Source organism: Pelobates fuscus, chromosome 1, assembly GCF_036172605.1.
Source record: "Pelobates fuscus isolate aPelFus1 chromosome 1, aPelFus1.pri, whole genome shotgun sequence".
NCBI lineage: Eukaryota > Metazoa > Chordata > Amphibia > Anura > Pelobatidae > Pelobates > Pelobates fuscus.
The window spans coordinates 131,519,165-131,544,589 of NC_086317.1; the positions used below are offsets into that span (position 1 = coordinate 131,519,165).

At 41.9% G+C, this 25,425-nt stretch overlaps 1 protein-coding gene across 1 annotated transcript in view; it reads left to right on the forward strand.

Annotated features, from left to right (window-relative positions):
- Positions 1-7,055: 7,055 nt before the first annotated feature.
- Positions 7,056-25,425, forward strand: part of LOC134588933 (transcription factor ETV6-like) — a 33,603-nt gene continuing 15,233 nt past the window's right edge. The window contains exons 1-2 of the mRNA XM_063444302.1: positions 7,056-7,383; positions 22,748-22,877. Of these exons, the coding sequence (XP_063300372.1) occupies positions 7,339-7,383; positions 22,748-22,877 (175 nt within the window). The 5' untranslated portion in view covers positions 7,056-7,338. The remainder of the gene's footprint in view (positions 7,384-22,747; positions 22,878-25,425) is intronic.

The window sequence follows — 25,425 nt, forward strand, 5'->3', positions numbered from 1 at the left end:
TAGTGATAGGTGCAATAATGGAAGAATAGCCCTTAATAAAGCGCCTATAATAATTGGAAAAACCAATAAATCTCTGTATGGCTTTAAGACCTGTGGGTAAAGGCCACTCTAGAATGGATTGGAGCTTATCCGGATCCATCTTAAATCCCTCCCCAGAGATCACATAGCCGAGAAAGGTTACCTGGGTTTGATCAAAGCTACATTTCTCCAATTTGCAGTACAAGCCATGCTGGAGAAGCTTGTGCAAAACCCTCCTGACTTGCTTGTGATGAATCTCAATGTCACTAGAATGAATGAGTATATCATCTAGGTATACAATGACGCACTCTTGCTGAAATTCCCTAAGAACCTCATTAATCAGATCTTGGAATACCGCTGGCGCATTGCATAACCCAAAAGGCATGACAGTATATTCATAGTGGCCATATCGAGTATTGAATGCCGTCATCCACTCATGTCCCTGCTGGATTCTCACCAAGTTATATGCCCCTCTGAGGTCTAACTTGGTGAAAATTGTAGAGCCCTTCAAACGATCGAAGAGTTCGGTGATCAAGGGAATCGGGTAGGCATTTTTAATGGTTATCTTATTCAAGCCTCGATAATCAATACAAGGTCTCAAAGAACCATCTTTCTTTTTAACAAAAAAAAATCCAGCCCCGGCAGGGGAGGAGGACCTCCTGATGAATCCCTTGTCTAAATTCTCGTGAATATATTCCTCTAGGACTGAGTTCTCCTTTATAGATAATGGGTATACATGACCTCTGGGAGGCATGGTACCAGGGAGTAGGTTAATTTTGCAATCAAAGGACCTGTGTGGGGGTAAGGTATCGGCTTTCTTTTTGTCAAATACTGCCTTTAAATCTAGATACTGAGACGGAATTTGTGTCTCTGTAGGATTGTCAGAGGTATTCGATGTATTAGTTAATCCAAGAGGTAAGACCTTCCGCAAGCATTTTTCTTGACAATTCTCTCCCCACGAAACTATCTCCCCTGATTCCCAATTAATAATAGGGTTGTGTCTCCTCAGCCAGGAGTACCCCAGGACTATGGGAACAGACGGAGAAGAAATGAGCATTAAGGATATATCCTCTTTATGCAGGATGCCAACAGTCAAGTTAATCGGTATGGTCTCATGGAAAATAACAGGCTCAAGTAACGGTCTACCATCGATGGCCTCGACAGCCAGAGGTGTCTCTTTTAACTGGGATGGAATAGCATGCTTGGCAGCAAAACCCTGATCTATAAAGCTCTCAGCAGCTCCAGAATCGATTAGTGCCATAGTCTTAACTACTCCCTTCTCCCACTTTAAAGAAACGGGTAACACAAGCCTGAGCTCCTTGTAGTTGTGAATAGAGGACAAAGTAGAAACACCCAAGGCCTGTCCTCTAGAGGAACTTAGGTGCGAGCGTTTCCCGAACGATTGGGACAATTTAGGCGTAAATGACCCCTGACTCCACAGTACATACATAAACCCTCCCTTCTCCTGTACTGTCTCTCCCTTTCAGTGAGATGAGTACTGCCTATCTGCATAGGTTCAGGAATACGTAAGTCTTCGAACTCAGAGATTTGAAAGGTAGGCGCTAGTTTAAAGGAGGGTCTACGGGTCCTATCTCGAGTGTTCTGCCTCTCTCTTAAGCGTTCATCAATACGAGATATAAAAGAAATTAAATCCTCCAAATTTTCAGGAAGTTCTCTAGTAGCGACCTCGTCAAGAATTACATCTGATAACCCATTCAGAAACACATCTATATAAGCCTGTTCGTTCCACTTAACTTCTGCCGCCAAGGATCTGAACTCTAGTGCATAATCCACAAGTGTTCGATTGTCCTGTTTAAGGCGCAACATTAATCTAGCTGCATTGACCTTTCTGCCAGGAGGGTCAAAAGTTCTTCTAAACGCAGCTACAAAGGCATTATAATTATAGACTAGTGGATTATCATTCTCCCATAAAGGATTGGCCCATCTCAAAGCTTTTTCAATGAGCAGGGTAATAATAAATCCAACCTTTGCTCTATCTGTAGGATAAGAGCGGGGTTGTAATTCGAAATGGATGCTAATCTGGTTTAGAAAGCCACGACACTTCTCCGGTGACCCGCCATAACGTACTGGTGGGGTAATACGGGAAGAAGCACCTACAGTGGCTACCTCTAGACCTGAGACTGCAGGAGAGATAGAAGGAGTACGTGTCTCCTCAGGTGGATTACTAGCACGAGACAAAAGTGCCTGTAATGCCAAAGCCATCTGATCCATCCTATGTTCCATGGCGTCAAACCTGGGATCCGAAGAACCAAGCTGACTGTTTGTACCTGCAGGATCCATTGGCCCTGTCGTAATGTCAGGATCGGGACAGGGATCCAACACGCAGAGTACAAAGAGTGGAAAGGTACGTATACCGGGCCTTAGAATGGCCGGACTAACGTACCGAGAGTAAAGAATAGTCAGAGACAAGCCGAGGTCGAGGGAACGAGAAGACAGATAAGCGAGAGACAAGCCGGGTCAAGGGATAACAGAGAAACAGGGTAGTACAACGAGCCGAGTCAAAACCAAAAGAGCAAACTAGAATACCAGAGCACTGAGTGACTAGACAAGCTAGAACCACGACAGGGCAATGAGCTGAAGTAAGGAGTAAGCTTAAATACCCTGGCTCTGGATGGAAATCACGCCTCTGAGAAGTACCGATTGGATATCGGACACTTGAGTGATAGATAGCTCGTGCTAGCGTCATGACGTCACGTATTGAGCGTCCTGCTAGAAAAGGACGTGGATTCCTCGCGGCCGGTGTTTAAGTGACTGGATGAACCGCGAGGAACGGAGGAAACAGCTCGCCTGGACGGATACACCACCAAGTCTCTACCTCCCTTAGAGGTAGAGGCCTCAGGTACCCTGACACATATAAACTGCTCTTAGGGCCACACCTGGAGTGGACAGCGGCTGCTGGACAAGATGGGGCGAAAAACAAAAAAATTCAACCGGACAAACCGAGACACGGACCAAATATTGCAGAGATGCTGCGACAAACACGCGAGGCAACAGGGCCCAAAATGGCCGACTATCCGGACAACTACTCTGAGTTATCGGACGATCTCTCCTCAGAGGGAGAAGAGACCAACCTACCTCTGACACAGACACTGACACCATTAGTCCAGAAAACGGACAACTCACTCGTGACCACAGCAGTCCTGAAATCGCTCCTCGAATTACAGAGGGCGCTCCAGACCGATGTAGCCACGCTCCGGGCCAACATACATGGCCTGACGGGCCAAATGGGAGCCCTGGAATCTGCAGCCAGCACTCAGACCTTCTCACCATGCTACAGCAGGAGGTCCAGGAGCTTAACCCCTTAAGGACCAAACTTCTGGAATAAAAGGGAATCATGACATGTCACACATGTCATGTGTCCTTAAGGGGTTAAACGGCAGAACATGGTGCATGAACGCCGCTTTGCAGCCTTGGAGGATGCACGCCAGGCTAAAAACCTGAAGATCCGGGGCATCCCAGAGGATACACCAGCAACTGAGATGCCACATGTCCTGAGGCACCTTTTAGGGGCCCTGTTGAACCCGAAGCAAGTCAGAAATGTCCAGCTAGATGGCTTCTTTTGAGCCCCGAAACCAGCTAAAGCGCTGAAATCGGGGCCACAGGATGTCATAGTAAAATTCCAGCAACACGCTGACAAAGTAGCAGAAGCAGCGGCAACCAGGGATTGTACGCCTTTCAGGTTCGAATCGATGGAATTAACCTTCTACACAGACCTCACAGGGGGCACGCTAGCCTGGCGGAGGTCACTTAAGCCATTCACGGCACTTTTACAGAGGAACGGACTGAGATACAAATGGCTCCAGACCCGAACGCTGCAGATACAACAAGGGAATGATAAGCATGAGATCCACGACATACGTGAAGCGGCAACCTTACTGTCCACACTAGGACTACCGCAAGACTCCCTACACACTGCTGAGAATGTAGGTCCAAGTGGGCCGAAGCACCAATGGAACCTGGACAGGGTGACCCCCTTTGTCCCGCGTACACCCAAGGACGCTCTGATCGTAGCAGAGGCTACCTGAAACAGACTTGATAAAGAATACAGGCTGTAACACGCTGGGACGCCCCAGATGTATTGCAGATGTCTTGCTGATAGATTGTCTATAAGTTTCTTCTTTTAGTTATCATTATCTTACTGCATAATAATTTCCACCCAAGTTGCAGGTACACACCCGCTACACACCCACGATTAGACGGTCCCGGACCGCAGTTTCCTACCCCCCCCCTCCCCCCGCCTAACACTTATACTTTAAGCCGACATCCACGTATATTGTTGCCATCACAAGGCGCAAAACATACACAACATTGTGGCCATTCACAGTCACACCAAGTAGCCTAACTACACACGAGTGGTCTAGCCGCACCGCCCCACTTTTGACAAATCAGACACTGTCTGACCTATGATCTACACTGCACCAAATTAGCAGCCCGTCTACAAAGCAAGGGACAGGCGAATACTAGTAACACCTAGCCACTTCAAAGGGAAAAACGGGCCACATAACTCACACGATTTCCACACAAATCACTAGCGTAAGTTTCACCCCAGTTAGATTAAAAGCTGTGTAATGCATAAGTAAATCGTAACTGTTTACATGTTTCTATGCGCATACTAATATACCAAAAATGTGCTACCACCTACAGCCACATATATATGTTACTGTACTTTACTGTACCTTAATCTCAATGCACCAGCTGCTGTGGCTGTGCAGAAAAGTTTGTTAACTCATGCACGACTAAAATTAAAAAAAAATAAAAACATTGAAATTCACTATGAATTCACCTTAAATTCTCACTTTAGTAAATAACCCTGATAGTGTTAAATGGCATAGCAAGACATAGTTAGTCCCTAAAAAATCAACCATTTATGACACCTATATATTTGCCAGTTAGCCTTGAATACATTACATAGAGAGACGGGGATAGAGAAGGATGCACCTGGCATGCATTTCGCTCGTGCAAATATGCCAAGCTAGTAGAATATGCAAAAGGATCCCGCACTCTTGCATACAATCCAGGACCAGGGTTGGCAAATCCCAATTTAGCAGATATGAAGAAAGTCAGGTCCAAGCACCAAGCACTAATGATATTGCAAAAGGCAGATTTATTGAAACAGAGGAGCTTTCTTTATTTCTTCAATATGCAAAGCTAGGCAGCAATATAGTTGGACCAGTAGCAGGGTGGGCATTTAAAACCCCCACTGCTGGTTTGCCTTGTACCATTAAAGTCAAAGCACTCGGCAAGAATTAAGAGGCTGTCTAAGAAAATGTCTACAAATCTTATAACTTCGCCTATCGTTTGTGTCCTTCTCCAAACAAAATATCCGAACTCTTGTGTACTCCTGCAAGGTGGGGCATATACACATCGTAAACTGAAAGGTGGATGGGCTATAGCTGCTTCCTCCATGCACAATGTAATATTATGGAACTGGGTGATCAATGTAAATGTTTGTAAAGACTCATAAACATTTACACATACTCAGACACACTCACTAAAGTGAGAACTACCAGGAATTCAAAGTTAAGTCAATTCTGCTTTTAGTTTGGCTATTTTTGCCTTAAATTGTCACACACATACAGAAATAAACAAAAAATATATTTTTCTGCTATCCTGTATTTTGAGTGCAGGTGAATTGATTTCCTGCAATCTAGGGGAGAGGGCACCGGGGCTGGTGCAAATTGACAGCTGCCTTCTCTAATCCCAGTCCTGGTGCTGCCGCACGAGGGAGGAATCTAGCTATTCTTGCCAGTGGCCTGGTCTGATGTGGCTGAGAAATTAGGTCCAGTTTGGAAAGATATTTCTACTTTTCCAAATAGTCCACACTGGCACTCCCAGGCAACCTGAGTGTAGAGTGTAGATTTTAATGCCTTGATGGCGACACTGGTTATAATAAAGGTTTATAGTGTAAATAAACACTATACACTAGATTGTATGCTAGAACTTTAGATAGTTTAGGTAATTTAAAAGGTTTACAAAATAATCTACCTTTGTATGCAGATTACAGTGTTCACCCCTTCACTACCTGCACTGTGCATACTGTACATACATACGCATCTATCTATCTGTCTATCTGTCTATCTAATAAGTCCAATGTCATTCACTTGACTTCTCCAATACAACAAATGCCACAGTTTGGAAGTACACAACAGCAAGGGAAAGCACTCACTTGACTTTTGTGTGTGTGTTTGTGTGTGTGTGTGTTTAGAGATATGAAATCAGTGTCAACAATTGTATTTTAGCAGAGTGACCATTTTGCTCTAGTCACACTGGTAATGGATGAATACAATACTTAAGAGTTCTCTTAAAGGGACACTCTAAGCACCAGAAAATAATTATTGTAGTGGTTCTGGGATACAAAGAGACAGTCCCTGCAGTCTGACAATGGTAAACACTGCTTTTTTTCTGGAAAAGGGCAGTGTTTCCTTTTGTCCCCCTAGGGCCACCTCTAGTGGATGTCACTGTGATCCTGCAGTCCTTGAAGGACAGACATTTGGCATCTTCATGGCATCTTAATTCTCTGCATAGAGGTGCATTAGTCTGATTGGATTGTCTGAAATCATCCTCACTGAGCTTAGCCACTGCGCAGCGGAAGCAGTGAGACAGGTGTGTAGAATCGAGAGCTAAAGGTGTGCTAAAGGTGTGCTAAAGGTGTGCTAAAGGTGTGCTAAAGGTGAGTAAAAACGCCCTAGTTACTAGGGAAGTCCTGAAGTAGAGAGAACATTTTGACATTAGAAATACAGGTTTGCATTTCTAATGTTACAGTGTTCCTTTATGTGTGTTGTGCTGTATTGTGCAATTATGCAACGCTGTCAACATGAGCTTATTGTTTAGTGAATAGACCTTAGAGCACTGATTTTTTTTAATCAAATTCCTTTAAAAAAAAAAAAATGATAAACTTGATGTTCCTGTAGAGCGACTTGGCTCCGTAACTGTCATTGAAGTGTTATTCATATGATTTCCTTTCCTGCCTTAATTATAGTTTCACTGTTGCTTTCACTTTCAACACTATCCTATCCTATTCTATCTGCCCTCTGTAACAAACATTTGCTTTCAGTTCTTTACGCAAGGCTAGTAAGTTTCCTTATTCAAAGAGTAATTGTGTCTTTTTATTTCGGATTCTTTATTTGCGGGGACTTTTAAGATCATTTCAATGGGAACAAACAGACAGTTGGATAGTCTGGAAGTGTTTGTTGAAATTTCGCAATGGTTTCGTTAGTGTTCAAATAGATCATCAAGATTCGTTTCTCACTGATTGCTTGCAAGGCTTTGGAATATAAAACACCAACATTTCCTGTGAACATGTCAGCTCACGGTAAACTTAGTCATCCAATATCTGGGAAACACGTAAGTTATTATTGATTGTTTACGTTATTTTATGATGGGCTTCATTTCAGGCATTTAACCTTCTAAAATGTGCTTATTTACTAAACTGTGAAACACAGGGCATTGGCAGGGGAACTGCAAATTTTAGGAGAAAACAGCTGAATTGCAGACAAAAATGCGGACATAAAAAAATCTTAGTCCCCTTGTCATTTCTACGCATTTCCCAGTTTAGCAAATAAATCCCTGCAGCATTCTATATGGCACTACATTTCTGAAGGTAAAATCAGGAAGTAATTCGGATATGCAGAACAAAATATCCGGATTTTCCCTAAATTGGGAATTTCCCAAGGAATTGAAAATTTTAGGCTAAAATAGACAACTTGGGAAAACAAACTCAAAATCATTAATGTTTTAGCTAGTTTGGTCTTGATCATGTTTATTACTAGGAAATATATTCTGTATTATGGTACCGAGGAACATATTGATTACTTGTACCTGGAAATGAATAGATGACAGTGGGTGTATTTTCGTATGAGAAAGTTTGATAAAACCTTGATCTCTAGTGGTCTTTTGAAACAATTCCATTTAACATAACATGTGGCTGGCAAGGTTAGATTTAGGGAAGCGTAGTAGTGACTGAAGAACATACACAGAGAAGTGAGACTAACTTCATCCAATGCGGTATATAGGCAGCAAGTGATTAAAATAAAAAACATCACCCTCCCCCACACATGATAGAAAATAACACCTGATGATCGATTTTAATCAATACAGAAGTGTTAAATAATATGCAATAATGTACTTTCAAGGTTGTTTATGGTTATTTGTATTTTTAGATGAATCAATTTGAGAATAAATTCTGAATTTATCCTGAAATTCTAATTCAGATTCTGGGTAGAAAAAATTCAGAGGCACATACTAAATTTAGTACAAAAAAAAGAGAAGTTCTGGGGTTTTAGCTTTCTTGCTTTTCTGCTGTAAATTTAAATTTAAAAAAATTATCATTTTGCAGATATCAGAAAAAAAGCATTAAGTTAAAAAAAAATCACAATGCATTGGGTCTTAAGAGCCATCTAATTACCAAGACCATTAGATACTCCGGATCTGGAATTACGTCATGCTACATTTGAGAGAGAGAATAAACAATGTGTCGGTCTACACGAAGTCACAACAGCAGGGATACAGTAAACTTCATTGAGTTGGATGTGGAGTGCTTAAAGGAATTATCAAATAGGGGTTCTCATGACTGCTGTTAGCCTAGAGGGGCACACGCTCAGTCCATTCCACTCTCCTTCCTTCCAGCACTACTGCTTTCCTGCACTTTTACACTCTTGAGTTTTTCTACTTGACCTCCTCTATAGTGGCAGAACTAATGTAGAGAGGGTCCTGGTGCATGAATTTAGAGGACTCCTCTAGTGCAAGAGTCCCCATCCGTTTTCCAACTCCCACAATGCTATGCGAGCTGGGGATCTAACACTTGACCTTCCTGACAGGGTTGTATTAGTGAGCAGGGTGCGTGCATTTGAAAGCATGTTTATGTACAGAGCATGTGTGTGCATGTAGAGCTGTATTTGTATGTACTGTTGCCATTGGAATGCAGTCATGTACTTATGTGTGGTGTTTGCATTTGAATGCTGGGGTGTATTTGTATGTAGAGTTTGGCTTTTAAATCCAGGTGTGCTTTTGTGCATAGTGCTGGTGTTTGAATGAAGAGGTGTGGTTGCATATAATAATGGTGTTTGAATGCAGGGGTGTGTTTTTATGCAGGGCCTGTGCAAAACTATTTTTCGCCATAGGCAACGCCAAATATATGCGCCACCCCTCAAAAAATGAAATTTGCCAACTTTGTGTGTCTCTTTCTTCTCCCAGCACCTTTGTGTGTCTCTTTCTCCCCTTCCTTAACCCTTCTGTGTGTCTCTTCCCCAGCCCTCTTTGTCTTTCACTTCCCAACTCCTCTGTGGGTCTATTTGTCATCCCCCAGCTCCTCTGTGTGTTTCTTTGTCCCCCTAGTCCATCTGTGTCTCTTTGTCCTCCTTAGCCCCTCTCTGTCTCTTTGTCCTCCCAGAGCCCCTTCATGTGTCTCTTTGTCCCCCAACCACTTTGGTTTTCTCTTTTTTCCCCTTTCCCAGCCACTCTGGGTGTCTCTTCCCCAGCACCTGTGTGTCTCTTTCTCTCTCTATCCCTACGTGTGTCCTTTTGCCCCCCCCAGCCCTTTGTGCACCTCTTCCCCTTCTCAGCTCCTTGTGTGCCTCTCCCCCATCAGCCCTCTGTGTCCATCCCCCTAGCCCTTTGGTTTACTAGCCCTTTGTGTGCCTCTCTCCCCCCAGCACCCAGTGTGGCTCTCTCCCCCCAGCACCCTGTGTGGCTCTCTCCCCCAGATCTCTGTGTGGCTCTCCTTGTGTCTAATTAACCTCCCAGCCCCTCCACATGTCTCATTAATCCCACCAGCCCCTCCATGTGTTTCCTTAATCCGCTGGCCTCTTCATGTGTCTCCTTAAGTCCATTACCCTTCCATTTGTCTCCTTTACCCTCAGCCCCATCCATGTTTCTCCCTAACCCCCACCCCCTCCATGTGTCTCATTGACCCCCCAGACCTTTCATAGACCCATCTATGTATCTGATTAAGCCCCCCACCCCTCCACGCGTCTCCTTGACCTCCCTAGACCCTCCCTGGGGCTCCATAACCCCAGTCCCACCCATGTGTCTCCTTAGCGCCCAGCCCCATCCATGTGTCTTCTAAATCCCCCAGCTCCATCCATGAGTCTACTTAACCACTGGCCCTCTTTCCTCTGTGCCAGCTCACATCCATGTTGTAGCATGGCTGAGCGTGGACTGCGGTAGAGGAGCTTGTTTCCCTATACTGGGACTGACAAGAAGCAGAATTTGGCGCTGTCTGCACTTACTTCGTGTCAGACAGGCCGGGTAGAGGTAAACAAGCTCCTTTATCCCGGTCCCCGCTCGGCCACACTACATACAGAGAACGGATTGCTGGGCTGTGTTTGCATGTAGGGTTAGCGTTTAATTGCTGGGATATATGCACATATACACATATAATGCAGCATGCATACATACATACTTAAACAGATATAAATACACCATAGAAAAAGAGTTTTTTATATAGAGAGAGTGTGTCAAACAGCTGGGATAGAATGGGGGATAACCCCTACTGAATGAAATATATACAAAAACAAGGAGAATACAAGTAAACCTAGAAGGTGCATGCATAAATGTGATAATACACCTACAGGGTACTAGTATAAGGTCAGCAGTCTCAGAGTTAAAATATAACTTTTAATAATCAATTTAAAAGTGAGTAAATGTATCAATAAAGAAAAAATAAATAAAACAAATAAGGACATAACTCGCATTAGTGAGGAGAGAGGAGATCAAGTTACTAAATCATAGAGAGAAAGATGCCACACATTAGGAGGTGGCAAAGTACTAAAAGCACAGGAGGGAGGGGGTAAATAGAGACAATCTGAACTCCAAAAAACCCAAGCGTTCCCTCACTTTCCCAAAGTTGGTAGATCCCCACACTGACGGAATAACTAACTCCTAAGTCGTGAGCTGCAATCGTCAGCCTTGCAGTAGAAATCACTGCCTGCTCAATGAGTTGCTGTCCTAAACTAAGAACAAATCGGTTAGAGAGGTCTCGAGGGGGGTGAGTAGGTATAATTCTATTAATCACACAGGAGCGTCCTCCCTAACTGTCACCTTCACCTTCCCCCTCTGTTAGTCCTGACGCGCGTTTCGCCAACTAACGGCTCTTCAAGGGAACCGGGTATGAGTGAGATCGTCGTTTAAATATCCCTCCCTCTCTTGTGATTGGCTGAAAGTTTGTTGCCTACGCAAGAGAGGGGGTGGGCACTGGTCTCCTCCGTGATTAAACCAGTTCGGGTCTGAAAAAGTGTATACACGGATAAGTACTCAGTTTGATGAACAAAGAGTATTATTATAAGGTGTTATATATTTCAATGAGTAATTCAGCTGAAACAAAAGTGATACATAGAGAGCACTGAATACACAAAGAATTGAAACTAGAGCACACAAGCCCTCATCTGTTTTGCCAAAGTTGATACTTCTGTAATTATTGACACAGTGTCACTCTTGTGGTAAGGTATTATTGACGCAACTAAGTTGCAACTAATATATTAGTGCTCGTTGTAGTATATATTTGTGCTACCAATGTGCTTAGAGTGATTAAATCACTTTTCATGTTGAAATGTTATCTAAGACAAATCATAGATTTGGTGTATTGTCCCTTGGTTTAAAGGGATCAGATAGTTGAAATAGTTAAATTAAATAGCGACCTATACAGACAAGTGGCAATGATGGTGTCAAATATAAACTAATAAAGTTTAAACTTTTTTCTTTTCCAATGTGTCTGTTAAAGTCCTTCTTTCAGGTATAGACAAAGACCATGTCTCAAATTATTATCCAGTCATGTATGAAAATTGTAATAGCACTAATACCCTTTAGGTATGAATAAACGGAGTAAAGTTAAATTCCTCATTTAATCCTTTGGGGTATAGTGTTTGGAAGGAATAAATCCATCTGGACTCAGCTTTCAGTAGGGAGACATTAATACCCCCCTTCCTATGAGTCTGAAAGATTTTTTGGATCACCTGAAACTTCAGTACACTGGATTGAGAGGCATGATTGAGTCGTACATGTTTTGCAATGGGTGTATCCATATGGGGATTCATGATGGAATTGACATGTTGTAGAATCCGTCGACGTAATTGTTGATATGTCTTTCCAATGTACTGTAATCCGCAGACACATGTTATAAGGTATATTACATTGGTAGAGCTACAATTAATAAATGTGTTAACCACCACGTCTTTAGATGTTCTTTTATTGTGCACTGTTTTAGACGGTAAAATGAAATCACAGGCCTTACAGTGACCACACCTGAATAAACCCTTATTTTGTAGCCATGTAGGGGTAGTATGTGCTGGTTTAAAATGGCTGTGTGTTAAGTAGTCCGCCAAGTTTTTGGCTCTTCAAAATGTCATGGATGGTTGAGTAGAAATGGTGTTTTTAAGACTAGTATCATATTGTAGTACAGGCCAATTTTTAGTCAGCACCTGAAGTGCCTGGTTCCAGTTCTTATGGTATGTGCCAATAAGCCTTGTAGTACCAGGGGTAGTGGAAGTATTCTTGGGGGGGTCTATGTAGACTCTCTGATCTGTCCACAGCCTTTGTTCTTTGATAGGCTTTCTTTAGAATCCTATTAGGATAGCCTAAACTTTTGAATATTAATCTTAGTTATTTGGCTTCCTTCTCAAAATCTTCCTGGTTGGAGCAATTCCTTTTAGCTCTTAAATATTGGCCATATGGTATATTGGCCTTCACGTGATGGGGGTGGAAGCTCTGCCAGTGAAGCAAGCTATTCGTTGCTGTGGGTTTCCTGAATAATGATGTGGTAATTTGCCCATCATCTAGAATATTGATCATTAGATCCAGGAAGACCATTTGACTCTCATGTATGACATGAGTCAACTGGAGATTAATTTGGTTGTCATTTTAGGTATCCACCATTTCCTCAAATAATGGGAAAGAGCCCAACCAGAAGATTAATACGTCATCTATATAGCGATACCATTTAAATATAGATGAAGTGAAAATTTCATTAGGGTTAGTGAAAACCATAGTTTCTTCCCACCACCCTAGAAAAAGGTTTGCATAGCTGGGTGCACACGACGAACCCATGGCAGTGCCCCTAAGCTGTAAGTAGTATTTGCCATTAAAAGTGAAATAGTTGTGTGTTAATACAAATTTTAACAGTGCCAAAATGAACCGTTGTTCTAGTTCATTAAAAGTTTTGATCTTTTCAAAGAAGTAGGACACTCCCAATAGTCCTTTGTCATGTGGGATATTGTTATACAGTGCCACCAAGTCCAAACTTGCCACGGACGTATAAGGTGGCACTGTAAGGTTTTCCAATACCAACAAGGTCTGTTTAGTATCGCGTATATGGGATCTGAGGCCTTGTACTATAGGTTGTAACAGCTTATCCAGAAATTGACTTGCTCTCTCTGTTAAGCTGTGATTGCCTGAAACGATGGGTCTTCCAGCAGGGTTCCTCAAATCCTTGTGCACCTTGGGGAGGCAATAGAACTTGGCTATGGTGATATTGGACTGAGACACAATATATCTGTACTCATTTTGAGTGATTACTTTATCTGTTAGTGATCCTTGTGCCAATGTCTGTAAATCCCTAAGAAATCCTTTCGTGGGATCTTCTTTTAGAGTTTGATAGGCCATCTCGTCTGATAGATGTGTCATGCACATACCAATATATTGGCTTCTCTGCATCAGGACTATGTTTCCTCCTTTGTCTGAGGATTTTATCACCCCCTCCGATGCAGATTGTAATTCTTGTAAAGCCCGTCTTTCTTCTGACTTTAGATTAGGGATTAGGGACTGTTGGGTAAATTGACATTCTAATTCTTTAGTACAGATCTGAACAAACAGATCTATACATGGGAAATCTTTTAGATTAGGAGTGAACCAACTAGGTGGTTTACAATCTGTTAGTGAATCTAGCATGTCTTGTTCTGAGTATAGGTCTGTGAGGAGTTTGTATAATGCATTATCCTCTGAAGAGTGACCTAATTCCTTTAGAATTCTAAGGTTTATTTTCTCATGAAATTCATGCAAGGCTAGTTTTCGACCGAAAAGATTAACATCCTTGGCCCAGTTAAACATATTCCTGGATGGTGTTGGTACAAAGGATAACCCTTTTTGTACCAGAGAAACGTGTCTGGATTTTAAAACAAAGTTAGACAAGTTAATTATTTTATTCTCATGTGAAACATTGATCATTGGTAATTGGACTTGTGTGTCTTGTAGCCCCATTTCTTTCTTCTCTGAGTCGTTCTCGCTGTGGTTGGGGCCATTCCTGATCTAAAAAAGTCAAGGAAGATTGAGAAGAGCCTAGAGGAGTTTCTTGTCTAGAATTAGAATCTGACACAGTCACAGGGGGAAGGCCTGCAAAGGCGATATTTTTATCAGTATTTCTAAGGATACCTCTAGTTTGACCTGTGGGAGATTTATTGTAGTTTTTATTAAACCCAGGTCTTTTGTTCTGACGCCATCTTGTTTCTGAATCAGACCACTCGGTTTCCTCAGAAGAAGAAAACCCTTTGTTTCCCACATTGCTGTTTCTAATGTTCCGTTTGTTTTTATTTTTAAAAATATTGCCTTCCTGAAAGTCCCTGAAGTCCCTTTGAAATTTGTAGTGTTTTTTGTGCCTGATATTTCTCTTGACATTGTTTTTTTGTAACTTAGTTTCCATGGCTGTAAAGTTAGGATCTTTGTCAAATATTTTAATTTTCTTAATTTCACTGTCTAGCTCTCCATTGGTCTTATCTAGGCTTTCTTGTTCCAACTTGGTCAGGAACTGCATTATCCTTGCTGAACAGTCTAGCAGAATGGAATTCCACTCTGCAGTCTGTTCTTCTGTTTTAACTTTATCAGGTAGTAGGATGTCTGGTCTAAGGCCCCTTGGTACCAATTTTTGTCCTTATTTGTTTTATTTATTTTTTCTTTATTGATACATTTACTCACTTTTAAATTGATTATTAAAAGTTATATTTTAACTCTGAGACTGCTGACCTTATACTAGTACCCTGTAGGTGTATTATCACATTTATGCATGCACCTTCTAGGTTTACTTGCACCTTCTCCTTGCTTTTGTAGATATAAATACACATATATTTAAAAAAATTAAAATTTATATACACACATTTAAATACACTAACACATAAACACACTCAGATACACACTGACACGCACACACTAACTCATTCACACACCCTGACACACAGATATACACACTGACACATGTATATACACATAAATATCTTAAGTGTTATATTTTTAGCTACTTCCTGTTAACGTACCTTTTATATGCATAAGAATGGCTTGTCTTTGGTCCTGCTGCTGGCTGATGGGAGTGTGCGGCTGGAGCAGACTCTCTCTCTCTCTCTCTCCATGTTCTCCCCCACCCTGCTGTCTGTGCCTCCTCTCTGCCTCCCGCGTGGGCTCCTCCTGTAGCTGGGAAGAAGTAACAAGCTCTCCCTTTCTCCCAGCATTGCCGATATTACAGGTGCTCTGTTGCCCTGTTAAACGGCTGTGACATCCAACCAAGCCCGTATTCAGCAATACACATGATTTGGGATCTCCCAGCGTCTTCTTATTTGCTTTTCATTACATCCCTTCATTCAAATTGTAAAGCACTGCTGAATATGGACTCAAATTAATACAATTTCCAAAACTTACCAAGCGAGTTATCTATAAAAATTCCCATCGTTTTTAATGGCAGCTACTGTAGATAAATAATTTGTAAAGTTTAAGAGTATTAAACTATTTGGAGCTATATTATTATTATTATTATTATGATATTTACAGAGCACCATCAAATTCCGCAGCGCTTTTCAATGGGTGGACGAACAGACATGTAGTTGTAACCAGACAAACTGGACACACAGGATCAGAGGGGCTGAGGGCCCTGCTCAATGAGCTTACATGCTAGAGGGAGTGGGGTAAAACGACACAAAAGTTAAGGATAGTATTAGACTAGTGACAGTTGCAGAAGAGGAATCAGTTGGGAGCTATTAACAGTTTAATTGATATGCTTTTATGAAGAACTGGGTTTTTAACGATTTTTTTAAGGAGTGGAGACTGGGTGAGCATCTAACGGAGGAGGGAAGCGAGTTCCACAGGAATGGTGCAGCCCTTGAGAAATCTTGAAGGCGAGCATCAGAGGTGGGAGTACGGACAGAAGATAGACGTAAGTCGGCCTAGACAGGACATACTTATGTATAAGGGAGGATAGATAGGTGGGAGCAACATTATGTAGAGATTTGAAAGCAAGAACCAGAATTTTAAATTGAGCTCTATATTTTATAGGAAGCCAATGTAGGGACTGACAGAAGGGTGAGGCATGGGAGGTGCGGGCGGACAGGAAGATGAGCCTCGCTGCCGCATTCATTATGGACTGTAATGGTGCAAGTTGGGAGCACGTAAGACCACTGAGAAGCGGATTACAGTAGTCAAGGCGAGAAAGGACAGCGGAATGGACCAACACCTTAGTCGCATCTGGCGTTAAGTAGGGGCGGATGCGCGCAATGTTTTTGAGATGGAAAAGACAGGATTTGGCGATAGATTTAACATGAGGCTTGAAGGAGAGGTCGGAGTCAAAGAGAACACCTAGGCAGCGAGCCTGCGTGGTGGAGCTGATGGTAGCACCATTGACTTGGAGGGAGACAGACACAGGAGTAACAACACTTGAGGGAGGAAAGACCAGAATTTCAGTTTTGGTCAAGTTTAGTTTAAGGAAGTGGGCAGCCATCCAGTTAGAAACAGCAGAGAGGCAGTCAGAGACACTAGTAAAGAGGGATGGGGAGAGATCAGGAGAGGACAGGTAGATTTGCGTGTCATCTGCATAGAAATGATATTGGAAGCCAAAGGAGCTAATGAGTTTACCAAGGGAGGCAGTATAGATGGAGAACAGTAGGGGACCAAGGACTGAATCTTGGGGGACACCAACAGAGAGGAGTTGGGGAGAAGAAGCAGAGCCAGAGAAAGAAAAACTGAAAGAGCGCTGGGAGAGGTAGGAGGAGCACCAGGAGAGAGCAATATCTTGTAGACCGATATTGCGGAGGATGAGAAGAAGCTGTTGATGATCAACAGTGTCAAAAGCCGCAGACAGGTCAAGGAGAATTAGGATAGAGTAGTGACCACGAGATTTTGCAGCGAGTAGATCATTGGATACTTTGGTCAGTGCCGTTTCCACAGAGTGCTTAGCGCAGAAACCAGACTGAAGCGGGTCTAGCAGAGAGTTGGACTCTAGGAAGTCTGTCAATCTCGCGTACACAATTCTTTCAAGGATCTTGGAAGCAAAAGACAGTAGCGAGATAGGACGATAGTTGGATGGGGAGTTAGGGTCAAGATTGGGCTTATTATATAAATGTAAGTTATAATAAAAACAACAACATCAACAATACTAATAATTTCCTCTAACCACAGGCTGAGATGGTTTAAAGTTCCAAGTGAAAAAGCATGGAATTACCCATCTACTGGTTTACTCTTCCATTAGGACAAGAAAATTGCTACATAATGTTAAACAAAACCCCAGATGAGTGGGAGTAGAGTTTCTACTTGAGTCCCATCTATTCCCACATCTAGTACACGGCTTGGTGTTGGCTAAGCCCTTACTATCAAAAATTACTTTCCCATACCAAGTACCTACTTTTTAACCATCACACCATTGCCCACCGCCACGCTGAGTACTTTCACATGGGTTTTATAGATTTATTTTTACTTGCCTTTTTTATAGTTATAACATTTTGGCTTTTTATCAGTTGGCATACCTGTGTATACCTTTAAATCTTTTAGTGGGCCTCTATAGGTAATGCAAAGCTGACAGTGATTTATACTTTTGAGGTAGTACATTCATTCCCCTTGTTTCACATTGTTTTTCATCACTTCAATGATCATTATGGTGAGAGGAGTGTAGTTCCAAGAAGATCCCAAGCTTTTAGGACACTTAAAAAAAAAAAAACATTAAGACAGTCATGGAGAATTCTATCTCCTCATGCAAAACTTTTTGTTGAGTGTAATTTCCCATCAAGGAAATACAAAAAACATTGTGTCAGTCCTGTGACTCCAACTATAGTACAATAAATCAATGTGAAAATCAGCCATGCTTCTACTTCCCTGTTCTAGTTGACTAAGCAGAGGTTATTTAACTAGTTATGATCTGTTGGTTTTCTGGTAATCCAATGCTGCTAGTGCGTTAGCTTCAGATTTTGTAGTACACATGATGCCTGAACTTGAGATTGCGTGTCTGGAACAATAATGAAACTTGACACATCCAAACAAAAGTTTGAAGAATTAATGCTGTTTTATCTAAAACCACAAAGAGTGTCAAGAATCTGAAGATGTTTGACCTGATGGGTTACTCTGGTAAGCTAGAGAAGGATACTTGTCAAGAGTTAGAGACGTTTTTAGCGACCAGTACAACCCAACTACAGCATAGTAGCCTCAAATATAATTTCTTATGCTAGGTGGTCTAACAGACTACAAAGAAATATTTTAATTGCACTCCCTCAACCTCGGGCACTAACAGTGATTTTAAGAAATATGGCTTGTGATCAGTTATTCTGCAGCAAGAGTAGCCAATACTGAGCTCTCTAAGCCCCTGTTTCCTAATCCTGTCCCCAAGGCGTTCTGATTTGTCAGTATTCTCATGGAAACAGAACTGGAGAATGTCTAAATTCTGTTCTGTTCTACCCGTGTTGGAAAAAAATGCTCTAAATAAACCATTCCTGAGCTACTACTTGATCTAAAGCCTCCACTGTTTCCCATATGACTGTTGTGCAACTTTTACCCTACAGTTGTCATTTAGACAACAATCATAAAATTAAGTCAATTGAAAACATGAATTTGCCGTACAATTTTTCCAGAATCAAATACAAAGTAGAAATCCAATGTCATCTATAACAGAACTGTGCCTACGGCAATAGGCATTGAAATAAAGCTATGGGTAGCAACATTGGTTTTAAGAAATATGGCTGAGCACTTCTTTTACATCAAAGATTTTCCCAACTGCAAGTCGTTCAGCTGAGTTTCTTTGTGGCCACAGGTCCTTCTAATAATTATGGCCAATGCTTTTCGATATGTAAAGTCCCCACTGCAACTTGGTTTATTGAGGTTTTCTTAATAAAGTTTATTTTTAAATTAACAGCTATAGGAAAGTCCCTAGGTTTCCGTTATATAAATCTTAAGGGCAAACAGTGTAATTTGTGCTAAGTAAGAAAGAATAAAAAAAATCTTGTTTCATCTGTTCCTGAATGCCTATACTTTAGTGTTCCACATAGTTTAGTACAGCCAGCCCTGCACTCATTGGTATCTTCACCAGTCTTTTAGATCCATGTTTTTGACACGCTATTATAACTAAGGATACCCCCTCTCTATGACCTTTCTTTGCCAGTTCATTCAAGAACCACTGTCACACAATGCATGTATCAGGTCTTCGGGGTCCAGAGTGATAATGCTTTTACTATACAGTGTCTCTCCATGCTCCCATATGTCCCAAGTTCCCACAATGTAGTTTGTTTTTGTCAGCTACCCTTGTTATAGTCCACATCTTTCTATATTCCCACAGCCTTCATATATCCATACAACCCACTCAAAGTCATATTTACCTCCCAAACAACATTGTCCCCACAAGCATCATCCATATACCTTCCCAAAATTGCCATAGGGCTTGCATTGTTTAGTTATATTATCTCTCTTTTTAACATAAAACTCATCTAAATCACTTTTCCACCACAGAATCAAATATAAAAATAGTGTTTACAGTATAATAGGTCAGATTTAACTCAATAGCAAATTAAATTTCGTAGGCTATATAAAGTGAAGCAAAAACAGAAAGTAAGAGAACTCTGATATGTGCAAAAACTTCCACTTTTGTTAGTTCCTGCTCAGGTCTTAAAAACAACATTTTTGCTCACTTGTGCCACTACAGAGAGATCCTATACCATTTGCACATCAGACTGACCCCACCCATAAGGGCATTTCAGATTCGAAATGCCAGCAAGTTCCTTCTGCACAAGAAATGCAGTAACCCTGGACGACTGGCCCTGCCTCCTTTAGGCCTCATTAGTGAGATGTTTTACAGATTTGTTTTGTTTTACATAGTTTTACCTGACCTGCTCTACTACGAAAAACATATTGTTTTAACAGCAAAGTCTCCTGGAAAAAAATATATTTATAAAGGGAGTCTTACAATCCCTATCTCACTGAGATTTGTAGAAAACCATTTGTAAGATCCATAACTTGTGACCAGGCCCGGACTGGCCATTGGCAAACATGACAAATGCTTGGTGGGACGCGATGGTCATAGGGCAAGGCCATCAGGGGAGTTCACAACATCTTTCTTGCCAGCCAATGCAGAGCCAGCGCTATCCAAGTGCTAGCCTTGCTGTGAGCCTTTACGGGCTGGTACACACTCTGGATCCACAACCCACTAGATCCTGTTTAGACACACACTGCACCACCTACACACACTACATTACAGACACACACACACACACACTGGATACTCTATGCACACTAGATCCAATTTACACACAAACTGCACCATCTACACACACACTAGATCTTCTATGCGCACTCTAGATCAATTACACAAGCTAGATCCCCTTTAGACCTACACTGCACCACCAAAGCACACACTATATCCCTTATACACACTCTGGATTACCTACAGACACATCCCCTATAGACACAGACTGCACCACCTACACACACTACATTCCTGACATACACACTACATCCCCTATACACACTCTGGATCCCCTATGCACACACTAGATCAACTGTATTCAAACACACACTACATTATGTAAACACACACTTTCTACAGCCCTTACACACATTACAGCACCTATACACACACACACACACACACTTTCTCAATCTATACAGCCTCTAGCCACATATATTACACCACAAACACAGCACAAGAGAAATTAAACCATTAACACACACAACAATCAGCTCACTCTACACACAAGGAATCGCCCAAGCAGCCTCCAAATAAATGCAACATATGCTCTCTTGGCCCTTTTGTCCATTGGTATCCCACTTATGGAGACACCAGAGACAAGTCACAAGCAAACGCAGTGCAAGCACGCAGGGCCGCCATCAGGGCATGACAACCATAACGGTTGTCATGGGGGGTCCTGGGGGGCCCAGACTGCTTTGGGAGTCCCGGGCCCCACATTCCATATGTGCACATATAGATAGCGATTATTGCCTGCGGGCCCTGGCTACCTGTACAATGTAGACGGGGGCCAGCCAGCACCATCTTACCTTTCCAGCAGCTCCTGTGCCTGTAACCCTCGCGAGCTCCGCGGCCGGCAGAGCGTTGTCACGGGTAACCATGGCAACGCTCAGCGCAGCATGCGGGCACAGCTCGCAAGAGTTACAGACACAGGAGCTGCTGGAAAGGTAAGATGGTGCTGGCTGGCCCCTGTCTACATTGTACAGCGGCTGGCTCCCTCTACCAGACCACGAGGATGCAATCTCCTCCCTCCCTAGCCAGGTAAGCAGCAGTGGGGGCGAATAAAATTGTGTATTAAATTAATGTAAATACCACTAAAAAGGTTCCCCTCCCCCCAAAACCACAACACAAACACACACTGCATTCACCATATACAGACTAAAACTACAACACAAACACACACTGCATTCACCATACACACACACTAAAACGACAACACACACTGCATTCGCCATACACACACTAAAACCACAACACAAACACACACTGCATTCGCAATACAAACACACACTGCATTAACTATACACACACTAAAATCACAACACACACAGCATTCACCATACACACACTAAAACCACAACACAAACACACAGTGCATACACCACACACACACTAAAACCACAACACAAACACACAGTGCATACACCATACACACTAAAACCACAACACAAACACACACAGCATTCACCATACACACACTAAAACCACAACACAAACACACAGCATTTACCATACACACACTAAAACCACAACACAAACATATACAGCACTTACCATACACACACTAAAACCACAACACAAACACACTCTGCATTCACTATACAAGCAAACACACAAATCTACATCCATTATACAAATGTGCAATCTATATCCATTTTACACACCACACAGACAGGGCATCATTGTGGGCAGACTCAGGATGGGCCCCGTGTGCAGACTCGGGGGCGGGTCCAAGGGGCCCAGACTTTGAACTGTGTCAGGGGCCCCAAAATTTCTGATGGCAGCCCTGCAAGCATGTCATGAAAGTTACCCTAGTAAAAAAAAAGATATAAACACAAGCAAATAGAAATGATTTAATAAGACTGAATTGTATTACATTTTACTTTTATTTTGCTTCAATTTATTTTGAGTAAAAATTTTAGACCATGCTCTAAGTTAAATATGATAATAAATGTCCCTATGTTATGGGAGATTTTTAAAACATGCCTATGTGATATGAATGAAAGATGGAAAGAATTTAACTAAATTCTTAATTAAATTATAAGAAAGTCAGGCAAATCTACCTTTTTTCAATTAAAAATGTAAAATGCTTCTACAAATGTCCCTGTTAATCCACCCTTCTTTAACTCTTCCCTACCTTGTATACTTTCACTCCATCCCTTATCATTCATTCAACTGCATTTTTCTATTTATATCTCATTTAGCATTGTTTAACGTTTTTATGAGAAATGCATTTTTCCCGTAGTATTTTTAAAGACATTCAGCTTTTTTCCCCAATATGACATATGATATTGGTATTTACAGGAAATGCTGCCAACGTGCTCATCCGTTAAATCATTAGAACGTACCCTAGTGCAGAAGCCCTCACTCATCTGTACGAGGAGGCACTGCTCCATTACAGAAGAAGTGATTTTCAAAGTACCTGGAAGTCTGAGTGAGTATTAGTGCATATAATCTGTAGAAACTTTGTTAATTATAACAGAGTTTTTTTTTGTTTGTTTGTTTTTGCTTTTTTGTTGTTGTTTTGCTGTGCACAGTTAGGAAACCCGCCTCAATGTCAAGACTATTTACTAAAGTGAGAACTGTGAGAAATAGAAAGTGAATTTCAAATGTAAGGCCATATTAACTGAACTGAAACATTTTTCTCTGAACTATCTTTGAATTCCTGACAATTTCTTTGCACAATTTAGACATTGTTCATGCCATTCAACAATGTCTGCATTTTTGCTACGCAGTTCGCAAATGAGCCTGAATTAGTTTTTTCTGATTAAAGTCAGACCAAACACCAAAAAGACTACTGAAATCAGGACATGAATACTTCAAATCCGGTGCCAAATGCTTCAAATACGATGCCGAATGCTTCAAATCCAATGCCGAATGCTTTAAATCCAATGCCGAATGCTTCAAATCTGAGTCTGGATTAAAAAAAAATCTAAACTGCTTGCATGCTGGTATTGCTAGCAGTTGGCAGATGAATAGTTAAAAACCCTTGGAAGTGCAAAGGTCAACCCTGTGGCAGCTGGCTAGCGCTTGCTAGACAACCGCCACATTTAAAATTAAAATAAATAATTAAAAGGCCTAGGGGGTTCAACAAGACCCCCATATTAGTTTTTTTTATAATTCTTTATTGATGCTGTGCACAGGGATATAACAAGTTAGCTTGCAGTGCCCCAACAGCACATGTAAGTAAACAAGGTAAAACAAAGCATTACATTGATTGGCATTGCGTAGATTCTGCACTTTTTTGTTACATCTTTGTCAGACTAAGCACATGGTTAGGCAAAAATAAGCAAGCTATATTGTAAATTAGTGATAATGCATAAGTAATATTTAGATTGAGCATACTAACAATCTGCAGTTTATCTTATAAAGTAAACAAGCTTGAATTAAGCATTTCTAGATCTATCGATTAGTATTAAAAGGAAGATAAAAACAAGAGAGGACAAGCTAACATGTTCAGTCAAATAACAAGGTGTGGATGCCTATGGGTCAAAGATCAAATAAGTAGCACAGCACTATAGGAAGATAGCGAAGCATAAATGCATGTTGTAACAAGGATGATAGCTCATTATCTAAATTAATAGACATGTCCTCGCTAAAAGTGCCACTGGGTTAGGTTTAGTGATGAAAGATAGTAATATATACATAAAAATAAGAAATCAGAGATCCGAACTACATAAATGTTAGGAATATGTCATGTAGCCATCAGCTTCGGTCAACCAATGCCACAGGTGGGTCACGACATAAAGTCCAGCACCCTGCCAGGAGTGATCTCCAAGTAGGCTCTCTGCTCAAAAGAGGAAAGAGTAGCTGAGGCAGCTCTTGGGATCGGCTTTGCAGCTGGGGGAGCAGGTGAGTGGGCTCTGCAGGCAATTCTGTCCCAGAAGTGCTGGCAGATTGCCTTAAAGTTAATATTGAAGAGGCCTCTCCAACTCTGGCCCTCCTGGTTCATTTGGCCCCTTGTGAGATTCCTCTACAGCGGCCATCTTGGTTGCTTCATGCGGCTTCAAAAGGCCACAAGATTTCCTGCTGTGGATGTAGGATGAGACCGACCCAGTGGGATGACTCCTGCTGGTCCAAAGGGTGGTAGCAGGGCTTGCGGAACGCACACAATGCCCATGTCCAGCTTCAGGAGATGGGCGGCTTCTTCACACCGCTCGCGCACCTGCTCCAATAGGCCTTAGTCACAAATCAGCTTGCCGGTACACAAAAAACTCTGGTCCGAGCATAGTAGACATTAGGGATGTGCATGGGAAAAATATTCGGTTTGGCATTCTAAAATTCCGGACTTCGGTTCGTTACTTCGGGAAAGTGTAGGGTTAGGGGTAGGGTTAGTGTTGGTTTAGGGTAGGGTTAGAGGTAGGTTTAGGGTCAGAGGTAGGGTTAGGGTTTGGTTACGGTAGTTTTAGGGTTAGGGTAGGGTTAAGAGTAGTGGTAGGGTTAGGGTTGGTTTAGGAGTAGGGTTAGGGGTAGGTATAGGGGTAGAGTTATGGTTGGGGGTAGGGTTATGGTTAGTGGTAGGGTTATGGTTAGGGTTAGGAATAGGGTTAGGGTTACCCTAACCCTACTCCAACCACTAACCCTAACCCAACCCCTAACCCAAGCCTTAATGCTACCCCTAGCCCTACCCCAACCCTTAACTCTACCCTAACCCTTAGCCTTTCCCCTAACCCTACCCCTACGCCAACCACTAACCCTAACCCAACCATACCCTACCCCCAAACTTTTTTTTTTGTCAGTCTTTGTTTTTATTGAGGCATAAGATTAATTAGTACAGAAAGTGAAACAAAAGGGTTAATGCATGAAATACGTGCGAAATGCATATTTGATTGTACAATTGTTGCATGTAAACCTTAGAATGACAGCCTCATTTTATAAACGTTACAACAGTTGTACTTTACAGGCTTCACATTTTTGGTTTTTGACAGGAGTCTAAGTAATGGGTCAGTCTCATTTGGGTCTAGTGTTTGTCTGGGAAGGTG